Source organism: Hylobates moloch, unplaced genomic scaffold, assembly GCF_009828535.3.
Source record: "Hylobates moloch isolate HMO894 unplaced genomic scaffold, HMol_V3 SCAFFOLD_13, whole genome shotgun sequence".
Taxonomy (NCBI): domain Eukaryota; kingdom Metazoa; phylum Chordata; class Mammalia; order Primates; family Hylobatidae; genus Hylobates; species Hylobates moloch.
In genome coordinates, this window is record NW_026652288.1 from 81,963,016 (window position 1) to 81,989,577 (window position 26,562).

Genomic DNA, 26,562 nt, shown 5'->3' on the forward strand with positions numbered 1-26,562 from the left:
GAAATCTCAGATCTGTTGCTGGGTTTCTAGGTGACTAGAGGCATATCCTTTCACTTCTTTTTGCCTTAATTTCCCCTACTACAAAATGCAAATAATGGTAGCTGTCTTCAGTCCTTAATTGTTGGGGAAAAAAAGATTTTAGAAACATTTTTGGCCAGATGCGGTGGCTCATGCCTGTAATCCCAACACTTTGGAAGGCCGAGGCAGGTGGGTCACCTGAGGTTAGGAGTTCAAGACCAGCCTGGCCAACATGGCGAAAACCCGTCTCTACTAAAAATACAAAAATTAGCCGAGCATGGTGGCAGATGCCTATAGTCCCAGCTACTCGGGAGCCTGAGGCAGGAGAATTGCTTGAACCTTGGAGGCAGAGGTTGCAGTGAGCAGAGATCACGCCACTGTACTCCAGCCTAGGCGACAGAGCAAGACTCCATCTCAAAAAAAAAAAAAAAGTAACATTTTTATTTCTTAGAAAAGGAGCATAACAATTTAGACTTTGAAACAGAGTAGCTTAGTCAATCTTAGGCTAAAATATCCAGACAGAGGTGAGAGGTGGCATATGAACTATTTGAGATCTTAACTGGACCAGAAATAGAAGTCAGATTACAGTTTTACCTCTCATTTACCAAAAACAAAAATAACAGAGTGGAATTAGATAGCATTTTTTTCAGGTTGAGACAAGGCCACTAAAACATTAGTAGGCAAATAGAAATTTGGAAAACTCTGGGAAGAGTATCCTTGAAGATTTCACTGCATGTACTTGAAAGCAAAGTAGGAAAGTGGGAAATTGCAAGCTTTTCAGGTGGTCTTTAGAAATTCTAGTCATCCTTTTTTGAAATATAAATAAATCTCCATTTTAATATATTAATGTCTAAAGTATACCCAAAAAAAGATTTGTTTTTTGTTTTTTTCCTTTATTCTTTGTAAAGAATTTCTACCATCAGTAGGTATAGTGAAATTTTATCTCTTAGAAAAGGAGCATAAAAAAATTCCACCCATTAATTAAACAGTATTACAGCCTGATCACTCACAAGCCAAAAAAGGTCCATGTACAGCCAGGGACAGAGGGTTAGGAAATTAACCTCTTTTCTCAATAGCTGTTGGCACGTTCATGCTCAGTCGGTAAACGGGGACTCTTGCCAGCATCAAAATCAGTTTAGGGATTGCACCTTCCCTGCCTCAGGTGTCCCCACATGATGCCATCTGCTTCTCCATAGACATGGTCGGACTCCGTGTTCTTGGCGGAGTGAGGGCGAATACTATCCATTTCTATTTTGAGCACCGTTCGTTCCCAAATGCCACCTGAGTAACGTACGAAATTCTCTCTTTCTCTCTCTCCCTCTCTCTCATTCATACACATACACACAATCCATGGAGCCCAGGGAAATTAAGAAAAAAAAAAAAAGACATGTCATTTTTAATGAATATTGCTGAGCTGTTGATTTGTGATATTGTGAAACATGTTTTGAAAGGTACCATTTGCAGCCTTTAGTAGACTACAGGTTATTTTAGGTCAGCAGGTTAGAGCATTTTGAAGAGTTAATATTAATGGGTTGCTGTGAGCCTGTAGTTGGCCTAGGGATTATAAGATAACAAGGTAGTAAATGTAGAAACGTTAGCATTATCTCTTCTTTTCCGTCATAAATTTAAGTTATAGGCCAGTTAGAGCATTCTTGGATGTTTTTTTCAAAATCAAACTCTTTTAAGGAAACATTCTAAAGCTAAATTCTTCATGTATATTACATTTCCCCCTATAGTGATTTAAAATAAAGGAACATTTAAAGATGTAACATGATGGAACTTCTTCCTTCAGTTGCACTTGAGTGCAAAAAGTCAACTTTCACAATGTTAAAGCCTAAAATACTGAAATTAAAAGTATAGCCTTCCCCAAGAATTTCTGGAAAATGCCCAGAATCTGTTGTTTGCCTTTCTAGTGCATATTCAATAAGGAGTCATAGAATTTACTTTGATCTCATAAAAGTTCCTGCCAAGTGAACAAGACAGCTGTTGTCTGGCAGTTGAGCTGTAGAGAGTTATGTGACTTGTTCAAGTTTACAGTGAAGGTAATAATCTCTGCATTCTGGCTAAGGTCTGTGTATGTCTTTTTGCTCTTGAAACCTTGCTCTGTCCCGCCATGGAGTACTCTGACCGGCAAGCAGAATAAAATAAGCAGAGTCATTCGGTATTCATAGACACGTAGAACTTTGTTTTTCATTTTTAAATATCTTTATTTTTTTGGAGCAGTTTTAGGTTCACAGCAAAACGAAGCTGAAGGTACAAAGATACCCCTTATCCACCTACCCCAACACATGCACAGCCTTTTCTATTATCAGCATCATCCACCACAGTGGGACATTTGTTACAGCTGATGGACAGCATTGGCACATCATTATTACCCAAATTCCATAATTTACATTAGGGTTTACTCTTGGTGTTGTTCACTGTATGGATTTGGACAAATGTATGATGACGTGTTTCCACCATTATAGTATCACACAGAGTTGTTTCCTCATTATCTATGGGTGATTGGTTTCAGGGCAACATTCTCACCCCTGCCTCCCCACAAATCCCTGGGAGCTCCAGTCCCTTATATAAAATGGCATAGTATTTGCATATAACCTACGCACATCCTCCTGTATACTTTAAATCATCTCTAGTTTACTTATGATACCTAATATAATGCCATTAATCATTGGTAAATCACCAACATTAAAACTCATGCATGCTTATTGCCATCTGAGTGTCTTGTTTCAAGAAGATATTACAGTCAAAGCTCAAACAAGTTATAGGCACAGCCATCAAGAATTCATTTAGATTGTAAACTTTTAATGACCCACCCAACCTTCTAACCAGTTTATTTCCCCTTTCCAAGTAAATATTCTTAGTGTAGGAGAGCATTTCTCCCCATCTTTCTTCTAAGTAAAAATGCCCGACGCTATGGGCAGTGCCTAGATTGGGTGCATTGCCCCATCTTGGTGTTTGCAGCAACAGTTCTTAGCCTGGACTCACCAGGACACGGTGATCTTGGTCACATGCCCAACTCTTCTCTCCAACTCAAGAAAACCTCATGGAATGAAAGTGAGAGGGATGCCATTCTGAGGACTCCTTCAGCTTTTCCAACCTTGTAAAACAGACTCATGAGCATTGGTGCTTTGTTAATAATACTCGTGTTAGAAACAATAATATTTACATAGTATTAAAAACAGTAGTATTTATGGAACATTTAATAAGTGCTAGGCATTGTCTAGTGGGTTTTCCTTCATCATCCCTTTTAATTCTCTCAATAATGCTACAAGGTAGTTACTCTTATCGTACCCACTTTACAGAGGAGGAAACAACTTACCTGATTATAGAATGCACCATTACCAGACTATTGAGTCTGAACTCAGACCCAGGCCAGCTTACTGCAGAGCTTATATCATCACCCAGTGTGTTGTATCCGAACTCCCTGCACAGTGGAGCCCCGCAGGTGTTACTGTGCTTGTCCTCTTCTTGGTCCTCACAGGAGCCTGGGTCATGGGGCTGATGCCTCTGAAGCTTCATGGGCACAGGCAGCAGGGGATGGAGGTGGAGTAGAAGACCCCTCAGAGATATTGCCAGCGTGGGCTGGGGCTCCTGTGGTACCATAAGGGTTGCCTGTAGCTACATATGCCTCAGCCTGAACTCATACTAAAATGACTCAGTGACTTTATTGAGCATATGGTATGTTCCAGGAACCACTATATATACATTATTCCTTGTTGCTTTTGTCAGCAAGAGTGCCCATGTCATGAAAATAACAAAGTGAACATTTTATTTGTACTCCTTGGCCACGAAATTAGATGAGTGATTTATGTTGGGGAGAGCTAAATGTCTGGCATAGGCTGTAACAGAACATCACAAATTTAGATTGACATGTTCCTGCTGGGTCAAAAGTTGTGAATGATCCCAGTAACCTGGGGAGAGGCCTGTATAGCAGGAACTGGGAGCCAGAGGTCCTCAGGGTATAATTCAGATCCCTAAAAGGTGACTTGTGGCCTTCCTGGTGCAGAGTTTGGGGCCGTTGGATAATGCCATATGCCAGGCTCTTACTGAGTCCTGGGCTCAGTGCTAAGGTTTTACCCACATAAATATTGCATTGACTCTTAAAACATCTATGAGGTAGATGCTGTGCCCATTTTACAAATGGGAGGAACTGACACTTCGCAGGGGTGAATGATGTGACAGTAAAGCGCAGAGCTGGTTAGAGCACAGGTCTTCCTGGGTCCAAGTCCCTGTGCTCCACCTCCTCCACCGACAGTGTCGGAGTTACGGAGGGGAGTGAAAGATGGTCCAGTCCTTCTCAGCAGCCTAGGGCAGGGGAGCAGCCCGGGGTTAAGCAGGTGCGACTCCTCGTGGAGTGCATCCCTGTTTCCTGAGCCCCACTCGCTGTTAGAAACCAAGGTATTGAGGGCTTAGTGAGAGTTTTTCACCATTTCCTGCTGCTTTAGGTCCTCCCATTTCCAGCTGATTTCTTCCTACTCCAGGGATCTCCTCCGTTCCCCAGGGTTGAAGCAACGCACACCGAAGTATTAATAGTAGTGATCAGCACCTTCAAGACGGCAGGACCCTTCTGTTGTCTCCTGGCCGTGCTGTGATGTCCTAGGGCCTGTGGTGCATAAGCAGGTGGAATCTAAGCACTGACCCTGGTCATTCTACATATAAGAGGAAGAGGACTAGGAAAGTTCAACAGATGCTGTTCTCTTCATGGCAAAGCCTTGCTCTTCGGAATCCCTATCTGCATTTAAAATGTGTAGTCTTCAATCATTGTGTCTTGGGATGCTTGGTATATTTAGTTCCATCACAAAAGTCCTCTGGCTTACTTACTAATGAATTTTGAAATTCACTTGGTCTTTTAAAAAAGATATAGGAGCAAGAAAAAAATTAACTTAGTCTTTGTAAAACAAATATTTGGTGAATATTTGTAATCTCTCCCTGAGTGGTTCTAGCCACAGGGGTGTTAACCTACAGAGCTTCCTAGAAAGAGCACCATACAAATGGCCATAAATCATTGGCCCTGAAGAAGGAAGATTCTCTCTTCTTTTGCCTTCTGGAATGATGAGAAATAATTATAGAACTGGGATGAAAGAGGAATTGTATTATTCTTGTATTGGCATATGTGCTTTTTGTTGTGTTTTGGTAGGTCTTTATTGTCTGATATTGGAGGAGCAAGGGGAACCAGACGTTATTGTCAGCATGTACATTTCATGCTAGGGTTTACCAGAAAGAAATTTAGGATCAACAGTTATCTGAGGCCTGCTGTGTCAGAGCTTGGGGCTTTTATGTGAGCCGTCAAATTCAGACCTCACCAGTGTGTTCCGAGGAAGTGTCTCTGCCTGTACTTCATTGGCAGGACCTGCCTGAAGGAGAGTAAACAGCCTCACAGATGTAGTCCCACAGCTCATGTCTGAGGCCACCGTGGCAGCCTGCTCTGCAGGGTTGCCTCTTACCATGCGGCTGACTTTCCACCCAGAAAAAATAACTTCTGTGTTAGCAGACAGTGATGTACGTGGTCTCTCAGAACACACGGGGAATTCTTTCTAAAAATTCTGTCTTCACAGCATTAAGATGATTATAACTAACACATATTGAGTTGTTATATATCAGGATTAGCCTAAGCACTTTGATTTTATTTATTTATTTTTTTTATTTTTTTGAGGCAGAGTCTCGCTGTGTCACCCAGGCCGGAGTACAGTGGCAATCTTGGCTCACTGCAACCTCTGCCCACTGGGTTCAAGCGATTCTCCTGCCTCAGCCTGCTGAGTAGCTGGGACTACAGGCACGCACCACCACGCCTGGCTAATTTTTGTGTTTTTAGTAGAGATGGGGTTTCACCATGCTGGCCAGGCTGGTCTCGAAATCCTGACCTTGTGATCCACCCGCCTCGGCCTCCCAAAGTGTTAGAGTTACAGGCGTGAGCCACTGCACCTGGCCAGCACTTTTCTTTTATTAACCCATTTCAACCTCACAATATCTCTGAGGTTGATTCCATCATTTCACTGATTGTACAGATGAGAAAACTGAGGCATGAAGAGACTAAACTACTTGCTGGTGTTTCATAGTCTACAGAGCCAATTCCAGTCTCAGAAATTGCATTTACTGAGAGCCTACCAAGTACCCAGATCTTTAGGGGGTATAGAAGAAGTTTAACTAGAATCTATTTGCTTATGTATTTAATGAATTTTTTTTGTTGTAGAGAGTAAAATGACATGAAATTGGAAATGACTGTGATAAATGATTTTCATAGTATAAAAAATTGGTACCAAGTCTTTCTCATCCCTTTCATGCCATGGTTTCATTCTTGCAGTTCTCTTTGTATTCTTACCTCTTTTATTTCCTTAAGAAGACGAAAGGGTAGGGAAAACCTTTAAAGTGAGGAAAGTGTCAGCTTTTTAATAATGTGCCAACTTGTTACTTCTGTCTTTAATGTCTCCCTGTGGCTCTTGGTCACACTTCAGAGTGAGATGATTGGAGAAAGTCTTCAGAAAGCATTAGCTATGATCATCTTGCGTCATTGCTCAGCCCTTCTGACCTTGGGCCTGTGTGTTCATCTTAGGGCACAGGCCCCAAAAGGACAGGGTACATCAGTGTTTCTAGATGGCCTGATTGACGCTTGATGCTTTCCTGCCTTGGGCTGTTTCACCCAAAGCTCTTAGGATTCCTTATGTCTCCCTTTCCCACCTTATACTTGTTTCACCCAGGAAAGAGCCTCTGTCATGCCCATCGTCTCCTTCCCTCCTGAAGGCTCAATATCTGGTTAATTACATGACATAGGAATTAGTTACCATCTATTTTGGCTATTTCCATACACATTCTGAGAACAAAATAAAAGAGCTCTTCTCTATGCCCCTCTCATAATTTCTTCCCATGCCCTTTTTTGGGGAAGGCAGGCCAGTCAAAGCAATGATGGCTTTGATCGGAGCAATGAGCAGATCATGATTTATTATTGCCAGAGTAGACAGTGGGCTACATTAGAGGACTGCTGAAACACATGCTTATTCTAGAAAAGGCTGAAGGAAGAAAGAACCACCCCTTTCCCTCCTCAGCTCCCTTCTGCTGGGAGCACCAGGCTGCCAGTTCCCAAGTTCCTCTCCACGGGGAATTGCAGCTCCAAGGTGGCCTCCTGGAGCTGCCTAACCCCACCTTCACTGAAAATAAGGTGATTGAACTGTAAAGCTGAAATCCTCTGCAGTCATGTCTCCTCCAGAGTCTTCGAGGTCACTCCCACTTTTTTCTAGACACAAATGGGGTCATTTTTGTATTTCTAATTAACACTGTCTCCAGACATAAATAAAATTTTAGATTTCTCATTACTGTCAGCTGTTTCCACTATGTTTTTCATAAATTGGAATGCAATTTTAAACAGTTAATAAAATGCTCCAGTACAAGAGCAAAACAAGAAGTTAAAGGAACACAATAGTCTGGAAACAAAAGATTTTGATGTGTTTGAAAATTGATACGTATGTTATCTGTTCTGTTTAGATTACAAACTTAGAGTAATGAATTTGCTTCAGTAAATTTCTTTGTGACTGTGAGTGCTATTGCTTACATTATAATTGGGTCTGGGTCCAAATATATATTGAACTTATTTTCCAAAACAAATACTCTCCTTAGAGTGTGGCATGGCAGGAAAGCATACTGTTCCTAGTGGTCCTCTCCAAACTCTTTTAAAAACTGAGCTTTATGGCAAATTTATAATGAAGATGTAACACTTTCACTTCTTAAACCATGACTTCAATTTGTGATATAATTAAGGGCAATTACTCCTGCTAGAGATTGTAGACTAGGTTAGGCTGAGTTAATAAATAGCTGTTTGTCTCTGGCATTAGCAAGGATGTCTTCATTAGGGTAGTAATGTGTCAAGAGTGCTAAATAGGTTGCCATGGTATTTGTGGGTTTCAGCCTGGACTCTGGCTTTCCCTGAAATTAAAAATGTTCAGCCTTTAATAAAAGGCACTTCCTTACACAGCAAAGCAGACAGAACACTAAATGGGTGAAATGACCAGGGCTCAGGAACTTGATTGCAGAGGCTGATGAGTACACACGTGGATATTTTAAAGTAAGCATTGACTCTGATAGGCTTTGTTAAAAAAAAAAAAAAAGAAAAGAAAATGTTTTAGATCTGTATGTCTTCATTTTTCCATCCATTCATCCATCCAGAGGGACTGTTCTCCAGCACATGGAAAAGCTGCTGCTCTGCTTCACAAAACCTTGCCCACACTCAGGACCAGCTAACGCACAGGGATTAGGTCTTATTCATCTTTCAAATCCACAGAGCCTAGCACACAGCAGATGTTCAAGAAATGTTTGCTAAATGAATACATAAATTCCGCTTACCCCTAGGCCAAATTGGCCCAAGAGTCAGACATTTTGGATTATTATTTTGTTAGTGGCTGACTTCCAGTAGCTGAATACAGTGGATTGTCCTCAGATGCTGTGACAAAGCCCTGGAAATGTAGAATCCATTGGCCTGTCTGTCTAGGAACCAGGCATTGTGATTGGATTAACTTATGTAGTGGTTCTCAGAGTGTCCACTGGACCACCAAGATTCAAATACTGAATCTACTAAAGATCCTGGATGACTTATGGGAAGTTATATTATTTCCAAAATTTTACAGTTAAACTATATTTTTTAAAAAGATGACAGCATACTGTAGTTCTCAAATATGTTTTTATTGTGAAAACATTGTTTTCAAGACCCTGGGGGAAAACACCTAAAACATAAGGTCTTGTTTGTTTATCTTTGTGCCTGTTATGCTTAACGTTTCGTGGGAATCTTAATTAGCAGAGAAGTGTAAAATAGTCCTGGATCCGATGGGGGAAGGAGCCAAAAGCTGCCAGTCCAAACTGTCCAGCCCACCTGTGCTGTTTGTCTGTGATTTTGATGAACCTGATGGATGATTCTGAACACAGCATTTTTTTTTTCTTTTTACATGTGTTCTCAATGATCCATAATCGTAAATGTCTCCTTAGCAGTTGAGGAATAGGGCTTTGAAAGCTCTTGGTAAGATCGATAAAAGTTAAAATTAAAAGCATTTCTGGCCAAACCTCAGTTATTTGCAAAATTTGGCTAAAGAGGACATCTTATTTCTCAGGTGTCCTGTTAACATTAACTTCATTGCCTAGTACATAGTAGAAGATTAGTTTACACTACCAGATTGTAGATATTAGCATTGTGAAAAATTTGAAAATTCTGTTTTTTATTGGTAAATAAAAACATAAGCAACTGATGTTTCTAGAATCTAGATCCTAATTAAAGGAGTCTCATTCTAGTCTTTATATGTGCTTAAGTTTATGTTTTTCTTTTATAAAAACATACATTTAGACATTAAGCTTAACCCTAATGTAACAACTCGCTGATTATTAATTCAGAATGTATGGAAAGCGTTTACCAAGTTGGCCTAATCTGCTCTACTAGTTTGCATCATAATTAATTTCTTGTCATTAGTAGGAGTTCAGATGGCTAATTGATTCTGCTCCTCCTTCTAGGTTTATTTCAATCTACAGAGGACCCAGCCACACCTACAAGGTCCAGAGACTGACGGAATTCACATGCTACTCCTTCAGAATCCAGGCAGCAAGCGAGGCTGGAGAAGGGCCCTTCTCAGAAACCTATACCTTCAGCACAACCAAAAGTGTCCCCCCCACCATCAAAGGTGTGTAGACTATGTATTCTTTCACGCTCTCTTGTGAGAGTAAGGAACTGTTGGGACTTATAGAAAGAAGCTCTTTTCTGATGTTAAATATAATGTCAGCAAGATAGAATCAAAAGAACCATTCTAAAGAAGATTGAGCAATGGGTTGTGTGGGGGAAATGAGAGACCTTGAAAGGAAAGGGCCTACAGATAATGACTTTTCTCTGTATGTATGCATGTTTATCAAAAATAATGGTTAGAAATAAGGGTTAAATTCCTGGTGCTGCAGCCCTTAAGACAGTTTACCAAGGAAGGTGTCAGACTCCCCTTTCCTAGACAATCAGAGAAGCAGAGGTTGGCATTCATCTTTCAGTGACTTTGGTGCCTAGAGACTGACTTAGCCAACTTCAGCAGCCTTTCTCTTTTGGCTCACAGCTCTCGGTGTGGTGGAGCGCTGCCTTTGGAAAGCTGTAGCAGCGATCTGCTCTAATCTTCTGGGGTACTTATCTTGAAGTTTCTTCAAGGATGACTACTTTCCTACTCTGGCCCCTTAATGGGATCAGGTACTGCAGAAGTTGTGAGAGCCCCACGTATCCAGATCTTCCCCATATCTCTCGAGGCTAGTGAACAAAAGACACTCTGCCTGGACCCTCCTTCCACCGGGTCTGCTGAGCCCTCAGCCTGTTATCTAGCCACAGAGCTATGCCTGACTGCGGCTGACTTGCAAGGCAGGAAATAGCAATAGGAGCCATAGCATGCTCAGCCTGTCCACCCAGCCACTCATGGACTCCTGAGGCCCTGCCTCATTTCCTGCAAATACTGTGGTTCTTGTGGAGGTCCCTGCAGCTTGTCTTGTAGGGGACAGACAGCACAAGTGGCTTTATCCAGCTATTGTTCAAAATAACCCTATGGCTGACAGATAGCGGGGTAAGTACAACCTGCACAAAAGATGCTTGCGTATGTGTTTGACTCTCTACTCCCACGTGAAGGAGGTGTGTCAGCTACAACCAGGGCACCAAGTCAATTATAGGAACTCTCCAGGACCTGGGTCAGGATTTGGCTTGGATTCTGCAAACCTCATAGCTCCTGTCAGGATTAGTTTAGGGTAAATACCTTCCTCCTGCTTCCCTGCCCTGCAGACTGTTTGGCAGACCCTTCTTTATGTGACTAAGACACGAGTATGAATGTGCATACACATGCACAGCCTTGCCAGGTCACTTTGGCAGTAAATGCCCTGGCCCTTTGGTGCAGCTTTGCCTTTCAGTTATAACACAAAAGATGTCTGAGCACACTGTGGCTGCTTTGGTTTGTTAGTACCAAGGAAGGGTGGCCACATTTATCAATTATCCCACTTCAGGGGTCTTTCTAGTATGAAGGAGTACTATCTTTGCCTCTCAAAGTGATTCTTGGTGGGGATTCATTTTACAAAAAATACGATGGCACATTGATAGTGCTTGCATCTCCCGTCCTTTCTACTTCAGAAGGTCAGTTTTCCCACTCTGACGGATGATCAGGTTGTCTTCTTCTCACTCTTAGATTCAGAAAATTATTGTCTTAGCTGGAGGACAGTTTAATCTGATAAGCTTCCTTATTTAGTTTTTTCATAAAATGCTTGGAATTTTGGCCAAGTGTTTCCAGCATAGACTCCTTTTCGTCTTCTTCTTCTTCTTCTTTTTTTTTTTTTTAAGGAAAGCATTATTTTTCTGAAACAGTATCATACAGAATTGCAAGTAGAAACAACTGTCTCAAGAATTAGTTGCATGTAATTAGGGATTAAAGTATAAAGGAGTTCAGACAGGAGATATACATTCTAGTTACAAAATAGGAAAATGTCATATTGAATCAAGCTGTAGAGATAGTAGTTATGAAAATATTTTTTAAATCTAGAATATTTTAAGTGCCTTACTAAATATAATTTAGCTTTAAATATAATTTAGCTTTAAATGAGAATGAGTTCAGGAGGTGAAAAATAAAATATATATAAATATAATTTAATTTTTAAAGGCTTTCAATGCTGCCCATTCCCCAGGACTGTTCTCACATGTCACCTGCTCCTGAGACTTTCCTTAGATCCTCACCCAGATATGCTCTTTTCCTCCCCTGGAAATCACCAACGTTTAGTTTGTACCTCTCATTTTTATTCCCTGATGTTTCTTTTTGTATGCGTCTCATACCTTGCTCTCCCCTTCCTTCAACTAAATCTCAAGTTTCTTGAAAACAGAGTTTGCCTTGCCTGTTTTTCTCTCTTCCAGAATACCTAGGACAGGGTCTAAGCCATAGAGGATGCTCAATTGCCATAGGAGAAAAAAAGATGTGATCTACATCAAGCTGTTATTAATGGGATAATGGGCAAAGGATTTTTCATCAATGGCGTTTTAGTCATGGAGTAACTTCTCTGTGCCTAAAGGGCACCCTGCTGGTTTTATGAGAGGCTGCGCAAATGAACTCCTCTCTCAGGGCGAACACAGGCACAATCTTGCTCTCTCGGTGTTCTCACCAATAGTGCTAAAGTGTTGACTGTTAACATGATACTTTGAATTTTGAGCTTGGATGTGTGGATTTGTATTTCAGCACCTCGAGTAACACAGTTAGAAGGAAATTCATGTGAAATTTTATGGGAGACAGTACCACCAATGAAAGGCGACCCTGTTAACTACATTCTGCAGGTATTGGTTGGAAGAGAATCTGAGTACAAACAGGTAAGAACCAGTGTGCATGGCACATGTGCAACTGAGTATGGCTGGCTCCATGCCTCTGCTCACTGCTATGAATGACTCAGTGAACTATGTTTTTCTTAAAATCAGTGCTAGAAACTGCCGAACTTGTACTTATTACATAATTCTTCAGAGTGGGTGAAGCCTAGTTTACATTTTATTTTGTATGTGGTGGTATTCATCTTCAATTTTCAGTTCTCAAGTATATGCTTGTCTTAAAGAGTTGTAAATTGTTTATTTGTATTTGACATTGATGGTGAGGTTTGCAAGTATCAAAGTCAGTATGTAATTGAAAACTAAAGTGCCTGTGATTTTACTATAGAGGGGAAGTAGCCTCTTTTTTTGTTGTTGTTAGTATTGATTTTTTTTTTTTTATTATACCTTAAGTTCTGGGATACATGTGTAGAATATGCAGGTTTGTTACATAGGTATACATGTGCCATGGTAGTTTGCTGCACCCGTCAACCTGTCATCTACATTAGGTATTTCTCCTAATGCTATCCCTCCCCTTGCCCCCCACCCCCTGACAGGCCCCAGTGTGTGATGTTCCCCTCCCTGTACCCATATGTTTTTATTGTTCATCTCCCACTTATGAGTGAGAACATGCGGTGTTTGGTTTTCTGTTCCTGTGTCAGTTTGCCAAGAATGATGGTTTCCAGCTTCATCCATGTCCCTACAAAGGACATGAACTCATTCTTTTTTATGGCTGCACAGTATTCCATGGTCTATATGTCCCACATTTTCTTTATCCAGTCTAACATTGATGGGCATTTGGGTTGGTTCCAAGTCTTTGCTATTGTGAATAGTGCTGCAGTAAACATACATGTGCATGTGTCTTTATAGTAGAAGGATTTATAATCCTTTCGGTATATACCCAGTAATGAGATTGCTGGGTCAAATGGTATTTCTGGTTCTAGATCCTTGAGGAATTGCCACACTGTCTTCCACAATGGTTGAACTAATTTACACTCCCACTAACAGTGTAAAAGTGTTCCTATTTCTCCACATCCCCTCCGGCATCTGTTGTTTCCTGACTTTTTAATGATTGCCATTCTAACTGGCGTGAGATGGTATCTCATAGTGGTTTTGATTTGCATTTCTCTAATGACAAGTGATGATGAGCTTTTTTTCATATGTTTGTCGGCTGCATAAATGTCTTCTTTTGAGAAGTGTCTGTTCATATCCTTTGCCTACTTTTTGATGGGGTTGTTTGTTTTTTTGTTGTGAATTTGTGTAAGGTCTTTGTAGATGCTGGATATTAGCCCTTTATCAGATGGATAGATTGCAAAATTTATCTCCCATTCTGAAGGTTGCCTGTTCACTCTGATGATAGTTTCTTTTGCTGTGCAGAAGCTCTTTAGTTTAATTAGATCCCATTTGTCAATTTTGGCTTTTGTTGCCATTGCTTTTGGTGTTTTAGTCATGAAGTCTTTACCCATGCCTATGTTCTGAATGGTATTGCCTAGGTTTTCTTCTACGGTTTTTATGGTTTTGGGTCTTACGTTTAAATCTTTAATCCATCTTGAGTTAATTTTTATATAAGGGGTAAGGAAGGGGTCCAGTTTCAGTTTTCTGCATATAGCTAGCCAGTTTTTCCAACACCACTTATTAAATAGGGAATCCTTTCCCCATTTCTTGTTTTTGTCAGGTTCGTCAAAGATCAGATGGTTGTAGATGTGTGGTGTTATTTCTGAGCCCTCTGTTATGTTCCATTGGTCTATATAGCTGTTTTGATACCAGTACTATGCTGTTTTGGTTACTGTAGCCATGTAATATAGTTTGAAGTCAGGTAGCGTGATGCCTCCAGCTTTGTTCTTTTTGCTTAGGATTGTCTTGGCTATACGTGCTCTTTTTTGGTTACATATGAAACTTAAAGTAGTTTTTTTCTAATTCTGTGAAGAAAGTCAGTGGTAACTTGATGGGAATAGCATTGAATCTATAAATTACTTTGGGCAGTATGGCCATTTTCATGATATTGATTCTTCCTATCCATGAGCATGGAATGTTTTTCCATTTGTTTGTGTCCTCTCTTATTTCCTTGAGTAGTGGTTTGTAGTTCTCCCTGAAGAGGTCCTTCACATCCGTTGTAAGTTGTATTCCTAGGTATTTTATTCTCTTTGTAGCAATTGTGAATGGGAGTTTGCTCATGATTTGGCTCTCTGTTTGTCTATTATTGGTGTATAAGAATGCTTGTGATTTTTGCACATTGATTTGGTATCCTGAGACTTTGCTGAAGTTGCTTATCAGCTTAAGGAGTTTTTGGGCTGAGATGATGGGGTTTTCTAAATATACAATCATGTCATCGAGGAGAAGTAGTCTTAACCTAACTACTGAAGCCTACATTCTGTCTACCTTTTTTGTAGAAGTAATGGAAGGTTAAGGGAGATGATGCATAGGCCCTGGGGGCCTGTGATTCAGAAGCTCTAAGTCATGCATGTCACCTTTTAATGTCAAAGGAATCACCTGGGAATCTTGTTAAAATGCAGATTCTGACCTGGTAGGTCTTGGGTGGAGATTCACCCTCCCAGGTGACCAGCACTGACATTGCTGGTCCATGGACCATAATTTGAGTAGCAAGGCTCTGTAAATCACATAATAAACCCACTTAAGAGAGAATGCATTTGGAATATAGCCAGATAAGAAATTAGTTTTATCATGTTTCATAGCCCTTGTTGATTCTTAATTCTTCCAAAGAAGAATCAGATCACTGACTGAAGGATTTAGATACTCTATAGGCTTTCATAATAGTCCCTAGAACTTGTTTTTGTCAAATCAGGATATAATATTATGTATTCCATTAGGAAAGCTGAGATACATTCTTTATCAGCACTTTTAGTAGGGGCATTCAAACATAAAGATGAAGATAAATGCCACCTGTTCTCTGAAACACTAGCATAATTTATAAAAAACTTTGTTCAGTTCCAAATACACAAGTAGAAAATCATTTGATTCAGAGTTTCTGTTAAATTTCTCATTGGTGTTTGCTATATGATAATCAAGAATATTGGCAAATAAAATGTGTTTTAAAAAAAGGTAATTTTAGACATTTTGCTGTACTTTGTTAATATGATGTATCAGATAAAAGATTTAATTGTTTTAAACAAAAACTTTATCCTAAATATGACATCTGCCAGTGTCGATTAACATCAGTGGATGATGTCACCAAAGTTTCCATCATTCCTCTTAAATAAGAACAAAGACACTGTGGTTCCTTTTATTTTAGAATCTCATTTTATACGATATATTCCATTTCAGAGTAAGTAACTTACATGCGTAATTGTTTCATTTTACCAGAAAGATATGATTGGTTTCGGCATCTTAGCTCAAATAGAGAGCAGAGAATTTATTCTGTTCCATAGCAATGTGAAAATGGTTAAAATATGAGGTGTTAAGAAATTTTACAACATATTGACGCTTAACAATAATTCATTTCCCAGCAGTACATTGATCACACATTTGTCTTTGCATTGTAAAAATCTTTTATTTTACGTGCCATGCTTTTCCACCTGTTCTTAGAAAAATGTTCTGCTTCCCAAAGCATGGTGACTGCTGTTTCCTGTTGAAAAAAGCAACATTATTTGCTTGATATCTATACACATCAGGCATTGCCAAACTATAAGTGAATCCATTCAGTAGTTTAGATTTTATTGGCAGATGGTCTGTTTTGAATCTGTTGTCTGTTTAATGTTATATATTTAGACCCATGGCCATATAAATGCTAATATACTAATGCATAATCATATGTTTGCCACAGACTTTTTTTTTATTGTAAACAGTTATAAACAAAGTGTTTCTTGTTGTAAACAGGTGAAAGCACACAGTACTGCACGGCAGGCTCAGTAGATGACGGTTAGCATTCTCCACATGCCCATGTGCTTCCTGCATTTACCAAGAAATGATTAAGGAGAGTAGTGGTACATGAAAAGCCACAGTTGAGTCAGGGACAATTTGTACTGGTTTCTTTTTTCTTTTTTTTTTTTTTTTTGTCTTCTCGCTATTCAGCAAACATTAACTTAAACATGATGTTTTAGTACTTCATTCATTGTTCTGGACATGAGCTAGGGAATGAAACATATTTATGTGTGCAGAACAATGATTAAAATAATTATAGTTCAAGGATAACAGGCAACGGGCTTTGAATTCATAGAGGCAAAGCAAAAGAAAATGAGAGGTAATTATTGCTGTACATCCACCACAGCGGAGCTACAGGCTCACTGTGTATACCTCAATTATAGCACTAATCAGACAGGACCCACTAATACGTGGGCTTGTGTTATTCATTTTTGTTTTTCCAGTACTGGCACATAGTTTGGCACTCAGTAAATGTTTTCTGCATGCGTGAAAGACGCAGTTTCAAAGCACCAGGGTTATTTATACCTGCAGTGGTGACGAGAGTAAACTTCAGCATAGAAAGAAAAAAATCACCCCTAATAGGATAATATCCTTTTTCCCCAAGCTCTTTTTTTTTTTTTTTTTTTTGGACAGAGTCTCACTCTGTCACCTAGGCTGGAGCGCAGTGGCGCGATCTCGGCTCACTGCAACGTCTGCCTCCCAGGTTCACGCCATTCTCCTGCCTTAGCCTCCCGAGTAGCTGGGACCACAGGCGCCTGCCACCACACCCGTCTAATTTTTTGTATTTTTAGTAGAGATGAGGTTTCACTGTGTTAGCCGGGATGGTCTCGATCTCCTGACCTGTTGATCCACCCACCTCAGCCTCCCAAAGTGCTGGGATTACAGGCATGAGCCACCACGCCCGGCCCTTCCCCCAAGCTCATTTTTATAGGCAACATATGACAAGTGCCATGGCCTTTTCTGATGTTTTGCTTGAAGCATCAACTCTAACTTTGCCTTGGTTCTAGGTGATTCGCTTTCTGTTGTTCAGGTGTCACGATATGGGGCAAGCAGCTGATTTTAATTATTAAACAATCTATTAACTTGAAGTATTAAATTATTACTCACAATTTTACTCTTCATTTGATTGCATGCACATTTGGTTTGCCTTTTGCCATTTAATAAATATTCCAAGCACAGCTTTTTTTCCAGGAAGCTTGAAACTTCTTTTCAAATAGGCTTAACTGTAAAGTATTCTTTAAAAGAATGAAAATTGTGTCTATATGCATGTGACTTCTTATTTTGTACAAGATATGGCATAGACAGTTTCATGCATAATAAGAAGTAAAGCAAAACAATTCATATTCATATTCCTGTTCAGGCAGCAATAACTTTTCTAAGAAGTATTTTAATATAAGCATTGAAGACAAGGAAAGGATCAACAAATTGTGAGAAATTATTACCTATTGGCAGTCAAAATTTATGAAAAATTACTGAAATTCTTGGTGCTCAGATTTGTTGCATAAAGAAAACCTCTGGGCTGGGCACGGTGGCTCACGCCTGTAATCCCAGCACTTTGGGAGGCCGAGACGGGCAGATCACGAGGTCGGGAGATCGAGACCATCCTGGCTAACACAGTGAAACCCTGTCTCTACTAAAAATACAAAAAGTTAGCCAGGTGTATTGGCAGGCACCTGTAGTCTCAGCTACTTGGGAGGCTGAGGCAGGAGAATGGCATGAACCTGGAAGCAGAGCTTGCAGTGAGCCGAGATCGTGCCACTGCACTCCAGCCTGGGGGACAGAGCGAGACTCTGTCTCAAAAAAAGAAAAAAAAAAAAAAAGAAAACCTCTGAAGTGTCTAGAGGTCTATAAAGCTCCACATTTAATTTCATGGTATTTCTGTATCAATATATTTTTATCTTGTATCATTTTTAGAATATAGTATCAAGGCATGCATTGGTTCTACATGGTATCACAAAAAGTACCACAAGGAAAGATCTTCTCTTGACCAAACTATTTTAAAGTCTTGGAGCCTGCAACACATCCTGGCTGGAGCCTCCATTTTTTTTTTTTTTTTTTTTTTTGAGATGGAGTCTCGCTCTGTCGCCCAGGCTGGAGTACAGTGGCATGATCTCAGCTCACTGCAACCTCCGCCTCCCGGGTTCAAGTGATTCTCTTGTCTCAGCTTCCCAAGTAGATGGGATTAATGGTGCCTGCCACCATGCCAGACTAATTTTTGTATTTTTAGTAGAGAGGGGATTTCACCATGTTGGCCAGGCTGGTCTTGAACTCCTGACCTCAAGTGATCCACCTGCCTCAGCCTCCCAAAATGCTGGGATTACAGGCATGAGCCACCACACCCAGCAGCTAATGTATTTTTGTATTTTTAGTGGAGATGGGTTTTCACCATGTTGGCCAGGCTGGTCTCAAACTCCTGACCTCAAGTGATCCACCCGCCTCACCCTCCCAAAGTGCAGGGATTACAGGCATGAGCCACCATGCCTGTCCCCTTCATCATGTTTTTTTAATGACTCAATTCATTTCCCTAATACAGAAATTAAACAATGAGGCTATGCCTGTCTCATAGGATAGTTTTTTATTTCTTCATGAATAAAGGGTCAAATTTAGAACAAAGTAAAAATAGATCAAGATAGACCTCTTTAAAAACCATCTTTTATTTTACTGATTCTTAGGGTTTTTTTAGTTTTATAGGTTCATTTAAGTATCTGAAGGCCATGACCCCTTATATCAGAAAAATTCCCATACATGTACCCATACCTCTACTTAAAATTTCATGTAAAGTGATCTGATAGTCACTTTCATGGAGTCCAGGTAGAGGACCCCTGGTTTATTGAGAAACTGTCAGGTGTTACATTGTGAGGGATTCCTGGCATAGTCAGTACTCTAAGAGTCTATAGGCCCATTGGATGAAAACCCCCAGGAAGCAGTTCAGTAACGGTACCCTTGCCTGTCATCTTTGGCTCAAGGACAAAGTTATCTGCCTAACATTATGCCCTCAATAGAGGAGGCCTGCAGGTTAGCACATTTCCCCTTGAGCCTGGTAGGCATAGTAGGGAAGACACAGGGACAAGTCTCTCTCCCATAGTCATGTAATTCTGGAGGAATTAATTCACCTCCAGAATTAATGAGAAAGCCAATGAGAAATTGGCTTTCTCATTGTAACTCTAACTCAGGTGGTTACAGTGAGCATTAGATCATTCAATCATGAGAAGGAGCTGTACAGATGATAACATGGTGCAATTATATCTCCCCTTCAGTTCTTGGGAGGGGTGACATTAGTAAAGAGATGAAGGTAAGCCTCCAGCAGCTGAGCAGGCACTGTTCTCGCCACCCTTCCCAAAAAGCTCCCTGTTATTTACAGGATTTCAACTGTGCAGCATGTTATTTTGAATTAAGGGTTATGGATTCTTCATTTCAGTTGTCTGGGTATTACTTTAAATCCTCTCATTTGGAATAAACATGTCAAGATTACTTTAAAATATATCGTTCATCAAATCAAGAACAGAAATAGTCTTTGTAAAAATAATAATGTTTCTATACTTATTACAATATTATGATTGGTTACTTCAATAAAAAAACATCTCAAATGGAGCCGTGCCGTTTAAATTGGATTGAGTCAAGAGGAAAAGCCCATAATGGTGCCTTTGTCAAAATGAATGAAAACAAAGGGACACAAGGCGTGGCCTGCTGCCCTGATGCGCAGAGCTGCACAGTCCTGGAGGAGGCACAGCTGTATGGCAGGCCTGGCGACATGGTGATTTTTGTGACATCATTAGTTCCCAAGTACTGTGGGTTGTAAGTGTCCATGGCCATGCCTGGACACCAAGCCAGCATCATGGGGCTCCTCTTCCGTTGATTTCTGCAAGTCCTATATTTGTAAGCCCCAAGGGTCCCTGGCACCAAGCATTTGTCCTGGAGTGTTACACATGATTTCTGCAAGGGGGGGCAGGGAAAGTACAGTCAAGTAGCAATATAATATATCATGTTGACATTTCTTAGATGCCTATTGCATGCCAAGCCCCGTCCTAGGAGGTTGCTACATGTTATCCCACTTAATCAGTAATCCCGTAATAACACGAGACGGTTATTTTCATGTGGGGGGCGGGGGATGTTTCTCTTCTGCAGAAGGGTGTCACCTTCAAGGGACAGGTATTACAAAGATGTTGAATTAATTTTCAATTATTTGGGCTTCTTAATTGTATGTGGGCTTTTGGATCTCATATTTTAGTTTTAAAACCCCATCAGTTTATAGTTAATAACATAGGTTTACAAGTGTAATAACTCAAAAATTTATTTCATTTAGTTGTATAAAATGTGATTGGCTTATTCCACATGCAACAATTTAGTTTAAAAAATTGAGACATTACATTTCGTTTTAAAGCTCATCTTTGTTACTTTCTTTGAACCTGAAAATCCTTAATCTGTTACTCTAAAAAAATCTTCACTGAGATATGACTGGCCTCACCACACTGGTCTATGTGAATTTGCTGACTTTTAAGGACATTATAGTCAGAGCCAAGGTAGACAAGCTATGAAGTATGTATGCTCTCACATTTACTTATTTATACAACTAGAAGAGTATTTGCAAAGTTTTAATATTTGGATCACTTCAAAAACTATTAGACTGTATTAGAAAAACTATTAGAACATATTAGAAAACGATTAAAACATATTAGAAAAACTATTCACGTGTCGGGGGTAGCTCACGCCTGTAGTAATCCCAGCACTTTGGGAGGCCTAGGTGGGCGGATCACAAGGTCAAGAGATTGAGACCATCCTGGCTAACACAGTGAAACCCCATCTCTACTAAAAATACAAAAAAAAAATAGCTGGATGTAGTGGTGGGTGCCTGTAGTCCCAGCTAGTTGGGAGGCTGAGGCAGGAGAATGGCGTGAACCCGGGAGGCGGAGCTTGCAGCGAGCCGAGATCACACCACTGCACTCCAGCCTGGGCGAGAGCGAGACTCTGTCTCAAAAAAAAAAAAAAAAGAAAAGAAAAGAAAAGAAAAACTATTCACGTGCATAAAATATACTAGAAACTACATATTTTCTATCAATAGACTCCATTTTTTGCTGCACCTATACCAAACTGTCTCTTGCCCCTATGGTCTGTGTGTGCATCTTAATGCTTACTGTTCACATTTACTTGTTAGTTTCTCTTTTCAAACACTGTGGTATCAGAATATCTACTCTGAGTATTTGAGGGTTCTAATTAGAGAACATTCGCTGAGCATCTACTTTGTTCAAGCCATTGTGCTGGTTGCTGTGGAGATATGGAAATAATAGAACACCGTCTCACTCAATATATTTATCTTAAATGTAAAAAAGATAATGTTAACATTGTGTTGGCAAGGCTTGTGAAAGAGGGAAGCTGTTCCAATTAAAATAACAAGAATAGCTAAAAAAAAAAATTTACAAATTAAAAACTAACTTTTGATTAGACTTTCGTTAAGAAAGTTCCCTTCAGTTAACTATTTATATTATTTTACTATGCTTTTTGCCTAATGGTACAAGAAAAATAGGATTCCTTTATTTTTAAAATACATTTTCAGATATCTTCCACTCTACAAAGTTAAAGTTGGGAAGTTTTGTTAAAATTAATATATGAAGTCTTTGTTCAAGAGTCTCTAAACTGGGTTTCTGGGAAATTAAATATACATTTGGGCTCACTTTTTTTTTTTTTTTTTAATCTTACCGGGGTTTGTCTTGAACTCCTAACCTCAAATGATCCTCCGGCTGAGCCCATTTTTTAAAAGGGATGTAGCCATGCAAATTCTGGAAACTGTAGAAATAATTAAAGTAGATATAAATATACATTTATATTCACTTTCCAGAAGTCTTTAAAACATTTGTGGGGATAGGTTATTAAGTGGTTTTTCTACAGTGATGTCATTGTTCAATGGCAGAAATTAAGAGGCCACATCACAAAAATACCGTCCAGGTCTTTGCTTGGCACAAACTGAGCAGGGAGCTGCTTTCAATAACATCATAAAAGATAGTGTTTTCCTTTATGGAGCAGCAGGAGCCATGGTGGGATGATTTAGAAGGTCTTTCATGGAAATACCAGAGAGTTAGCAGCGAGATATGGGAAAAGTCAGAGGCCATGAAACCTGGACCCAGTGTCACACTGTAGTCATTAGAAGAGGAGGAGTAAAGTGGAGGACAATAATGGAACAGGCAGAGCTGGGGCAATTTCAGTGGCGAGGGTCGGTGTTTGATTTGGAAGTGGAGTCTCATCTGGGATCCACCACTCCCCCTATTTGCTAAGAGACTTTAAGAAATTAACAGCCTCTCCGAGCCTTAGTTTCTTCATCTCTAAAATGAAAGTAATGATATTCACCTGACAGCGTAATTAAGAAGATTAAATTCAATAAAGCAGACATACCCTCCAGCATATTCGTTTTGCAAAGCATTTTCCACATCCATTTTCTCGACTGATCCTCAACCTCCTTTGGAGTAGTGTTACTATTAGGTACTGGTTCTAGCTCCATGTTAAAGATGAGAAAACTAAGGCACAAAGCTATTACTTGCCTGAGATTATAGACCTCGTAAGTGGTAGAGCAAGGACTTAGACTGAAATCCTGATTCCAGTTTCTGTGCTTGAGAAAAGTCTGCTTAATGCTTCCTAGTGCCAAGTCACACCAGCCAGGCCCAGCTCCCAGGATTGCACAGAGAAAAAGAACTCTTAATGACTACATTATTTGACCCTTTGATAAGGGTAAACAAATATTTCAATACGTGTCACCTGCAAAAGAATCAATGAAAGAGGTATATCAGAAAACCTTGCTTAGATGTCAGCTTTTCTCCAACTTGATAAACATCCCAACATTAACTTATCACCACCATGGAGTGTCAGAATAAATTGCCTGTCTGTGACTTTGAAGATAGGGAAACCAAAGCCCAGATGGCAAATGTGAAAGGACTCGCTTTATCAAACTGGTGTAGTCCCAGAAGTTGCAAATCATCTCCTTCATGAACAGTTTCCAAGAAAAGCATTCTATACTTAAGAAATCATCCTCTTCAAGAACAGTTTCCAAGAAAAGCATTCTGTACTTAAGAAATTAAATCTAAATTAAGAAAATAAAGAACACTCACAACTGAAAGCTATCTTTAAAGAAAAAAAATGGCTATTGTTTTCCTGAGACCTCCCACATGTTGGGAAATAACTTACAGAGAGGCAGTTTCCTTGTAGTGTAGTCTGAACTCTTGAATAGCTGGCTGTGTATGGATTGGGGCAGTCACCATAACAATGGGCTCATCTTAAAACTTTCATTTAGATTGATCATTGGAACTGTGAGCAGTGAGAAAGGAATGGTCTCTCAGGACTGCAAGGGGTTTGCTTACAGCTCTTCTTAGTTGCTCCAGCCTAGCTATTTGTAACTCAAACAGCTAAGACACATGCCACAATTTTTTTTTTTTTTTTTTTTTGAGACAGAGTCTCGCTCTGTCGCCCAGGCTGGAGTGCAGTGGTGCGATCTCGGCTCACTGCAACCTCCACCTCCCGGGTTCATGCCTTTCTCCTGCCTCAGCCTCCCGAGTAGCTGGGACTACAGGCACCCGCCACCACGCCCAGCTAATATTTTGTATTTTTAGTAGAGATGGGGTTTCACAGTGTTAGCCAGGATGGTCTCGATCTCCTGACCTCGTGGTCCACCCGCCTCGGCCTCCCAAAGTGCTGGGATAACAGGCGTGAGCCACCGCACCCGGCCAACACATGCCACAATTTTAAGAAACAAGGTAAGTCACCAGGAGGAATGTGCTTAAAGTCTTATAAAAAGAATAACAAAAGCAAAATAAATCTAGAAAAGTACAAGTAGTAAACAGAATTGGTTGTCTGGAGTTTAGTTACTAAGCAAAAATATAGTAAGATGCTTGAAGTAAAGTTTGAAAATGAGGGAGGAATCTCTTTAAAAGGGTAACTACCAGGTGAACATTGTTGGAAGCCTGGCCTCTGTTCCAAACCATAAGATCCTTTTTTTTGTCTTTCAACTTGGACCCAACACTAAATTCATGTCCAGTGCACTTACATTCACTAATGGAATGTCTTGTTTCTTGGTGGAAGTTTACACACTGGGCTTTAGAAACATGTAGAGACATTTGTAGATTCCCACTAACTGAATAGGTGGCAAGTGTTTCAGGCAAAGTTGAGTTTGTTGGAAATTCACCTCTAGGGTATTTGTATTTTTTTTTTTTTTTAATTATACTTTAGGTTTTAGGGTACATGTGCACAATGTGCAGGTTTGTTACATATGTATCCATGTGCCATGTTGATTTCCTGCACCCATTAACTCGTCATTTAGCATTAGGTATATCTCCTAATGCTGTCCCCGCCCCCCCCCACCCCACCCCACAACAGTCCCCGGAATGTGATGTTCCCCTTCCTGTGTCCATGAGTTCTCATTGTTCAATTCCCACCTATGAGTGAGAACATGCAGTGTTTGGTTTTTTGTCCTTGCGATAGTTTACTGAGAATGATGTTTTCCAGTTTCATCCATGTCCCTACAAAGGACACGAACTCATCATTTTTTATGGCTGCATAGTATTCCATGGTGTATATGTGCCACATTTTCTTAATCCAGTCTATTGTTGTTGGACATTTGGGTTGGTTCCAAGACTTTGCTATTGTGAATAGTGCCACAATAAACATACGTGTGCATGTGTCTTTATAGCAGCATGATTTATAGTCCTTTGGGTATATACCCAATAATGGGATGGCTGGGTCAAATGGTATTTCTAGTTCTAGATCCCTGAGGAATCGCCACACTGACTTCCACAATGGTTGAACTAGTTTACAGTCCCACCAACAGTGTAAAAGTGTTCCTATTTCTCCACATCCTCTCCAGCACCTGTTGTTTCCTGATTTTTTAATGATGGCCATTCTAACTGGTGTGAGATGGTATCTCACTGTGGTTTTGATTTGCATTTCTCTGATGGCCAGTGATGATGAGCATTTCTTCATGTGTTTTTTGGCTGCATAAATGTCTTCTTTTGAGAAGTGTCTGTTCATGTCCTTTGCCCACTTTTTGATGGGGTTGTTTGTTTTTTTCTTGTAAATTTGTTTGAGTTCATTGTAGATTCTGGATATTAGCCCTTTGTCTGATGAGTAGGTTGCAAAAATTTTCTCCCATTCTGTAGGTTGCCTGTTCACTCTGATGGTAGTTTCTTTTGCTGTGCAGAAGCTCTTTAGTTTAATGAGATCCCATTTGTCAATTTTGGCTTTTGTTGCCATTGCTTTTGGTGTTTTAGACATGAAGTCCTTGCCCACGCCTATGGCCTGAATGGTATTGCCTAGGTTTTCTTGTAGGATTTTAATGGTTTTAGGTCTAACATTTAAGTCTTTAATCCATCTTGAATTAATTTTTGTATAAGGTGTAAGGAAGGGATCCAGTTTCAGCTTTCTACATATGGCTAGCCAGTTTTCCCAGCACCATTTATTAAATAGGGAATCCTTTCCGCATTTCTTGTTTTTGTCAGGTTTGTCAAATATCAGATAGCTGTAGATATGCGGCATCATTTCTGAGGGCTCTGTTCTGTTCCATTGATCTATATCTCTGTTGTGGTACCAGCACCATGCTGTTTTGGTTACTGTAGCCTTGTAGTATAGTTTGAAGTCAGGTAGCGTGATGCCTCCAGCTTTGTTCTTTTGGCTTAGGATTGACTTGGCAATGCGGGCTCTTTTTTGGTTCCATATGAACTTTAAAGTAGTTTTTTCCAATTCTGTGAAGAAAGTCATTGGTAGCTTGATGGGGATGGCATTGAATCTATAAATTACTTTGGGCAGTATGGCCGTTTTCACGATATTGATTCTTCCAACCCATGAGCATGGAATGTTCTTCCATTTGTTTGTATCCTCTTTTATTTCATTGAGCAGTGGTTTGTAGTTCTCCTTGAAGAGGTCCTTCACGTCCCTTGTAAGTTGGATTCCTAGGTATTTTATTCTCTTTGAAGCAATTGTGAATGGGAGTTCACTCATGATTTGGCTCTCTGTTTGTCTGTGATTGGTGTACAAGAATGCTTGTGATTTTTGTACATTGATTTTGTATCCTGAGACTTTGCTGAAGTTGCTAATCAGCTTAAGGAGATTTTGGGCTGAGACCATGGGATTTTCTAGATATACAATCATGTCATCTGCAAACAGGGACAGTTTGACTTCCTCTTTTCCTAATTGAATACCCTTTATTTCCTTCTCCTGCCTGATTGGCTCTGGCCAGAACTTCCAGCACTATGTTGAATAGGAGCGGTGAGAGAGGGCATCCCTGTCTTGTGCCAGTTTTCAGAGGGAATGCTTCCAGTTTTTGCCCATTCAGTATGATATTGGCTGTGGGTTTGTCGTATATAGCTCTTATT

General features: G+C 40.0%; 1 protein-coding gene across 1 annotated transcript in view; it reads left to right on the forward strand.

Moving 5' to 3' along the window:
• FNDC3B (fibronectin type III domain containing 3B) overlaps window positions 1-26,562 on the forward strand; it is a 178,920-nt gene that overhangs the window by 142,672 nt on the left and 9,686 nt on the right. The window contains exons 21-22 of the mRNA XM_032174003.2: window positions 9,505-9,671; window positions 12,222-12,349. Coding sequence (XP_032029894.1) covers window positions 9,505-9,671; window positions 12,222-12,349 — 295 coding nt within the window. The remainder of the gene's footprint in view (window positions 1-9,504; window positions 9,672-12,221; window positions 12,350-26,562) is intronic.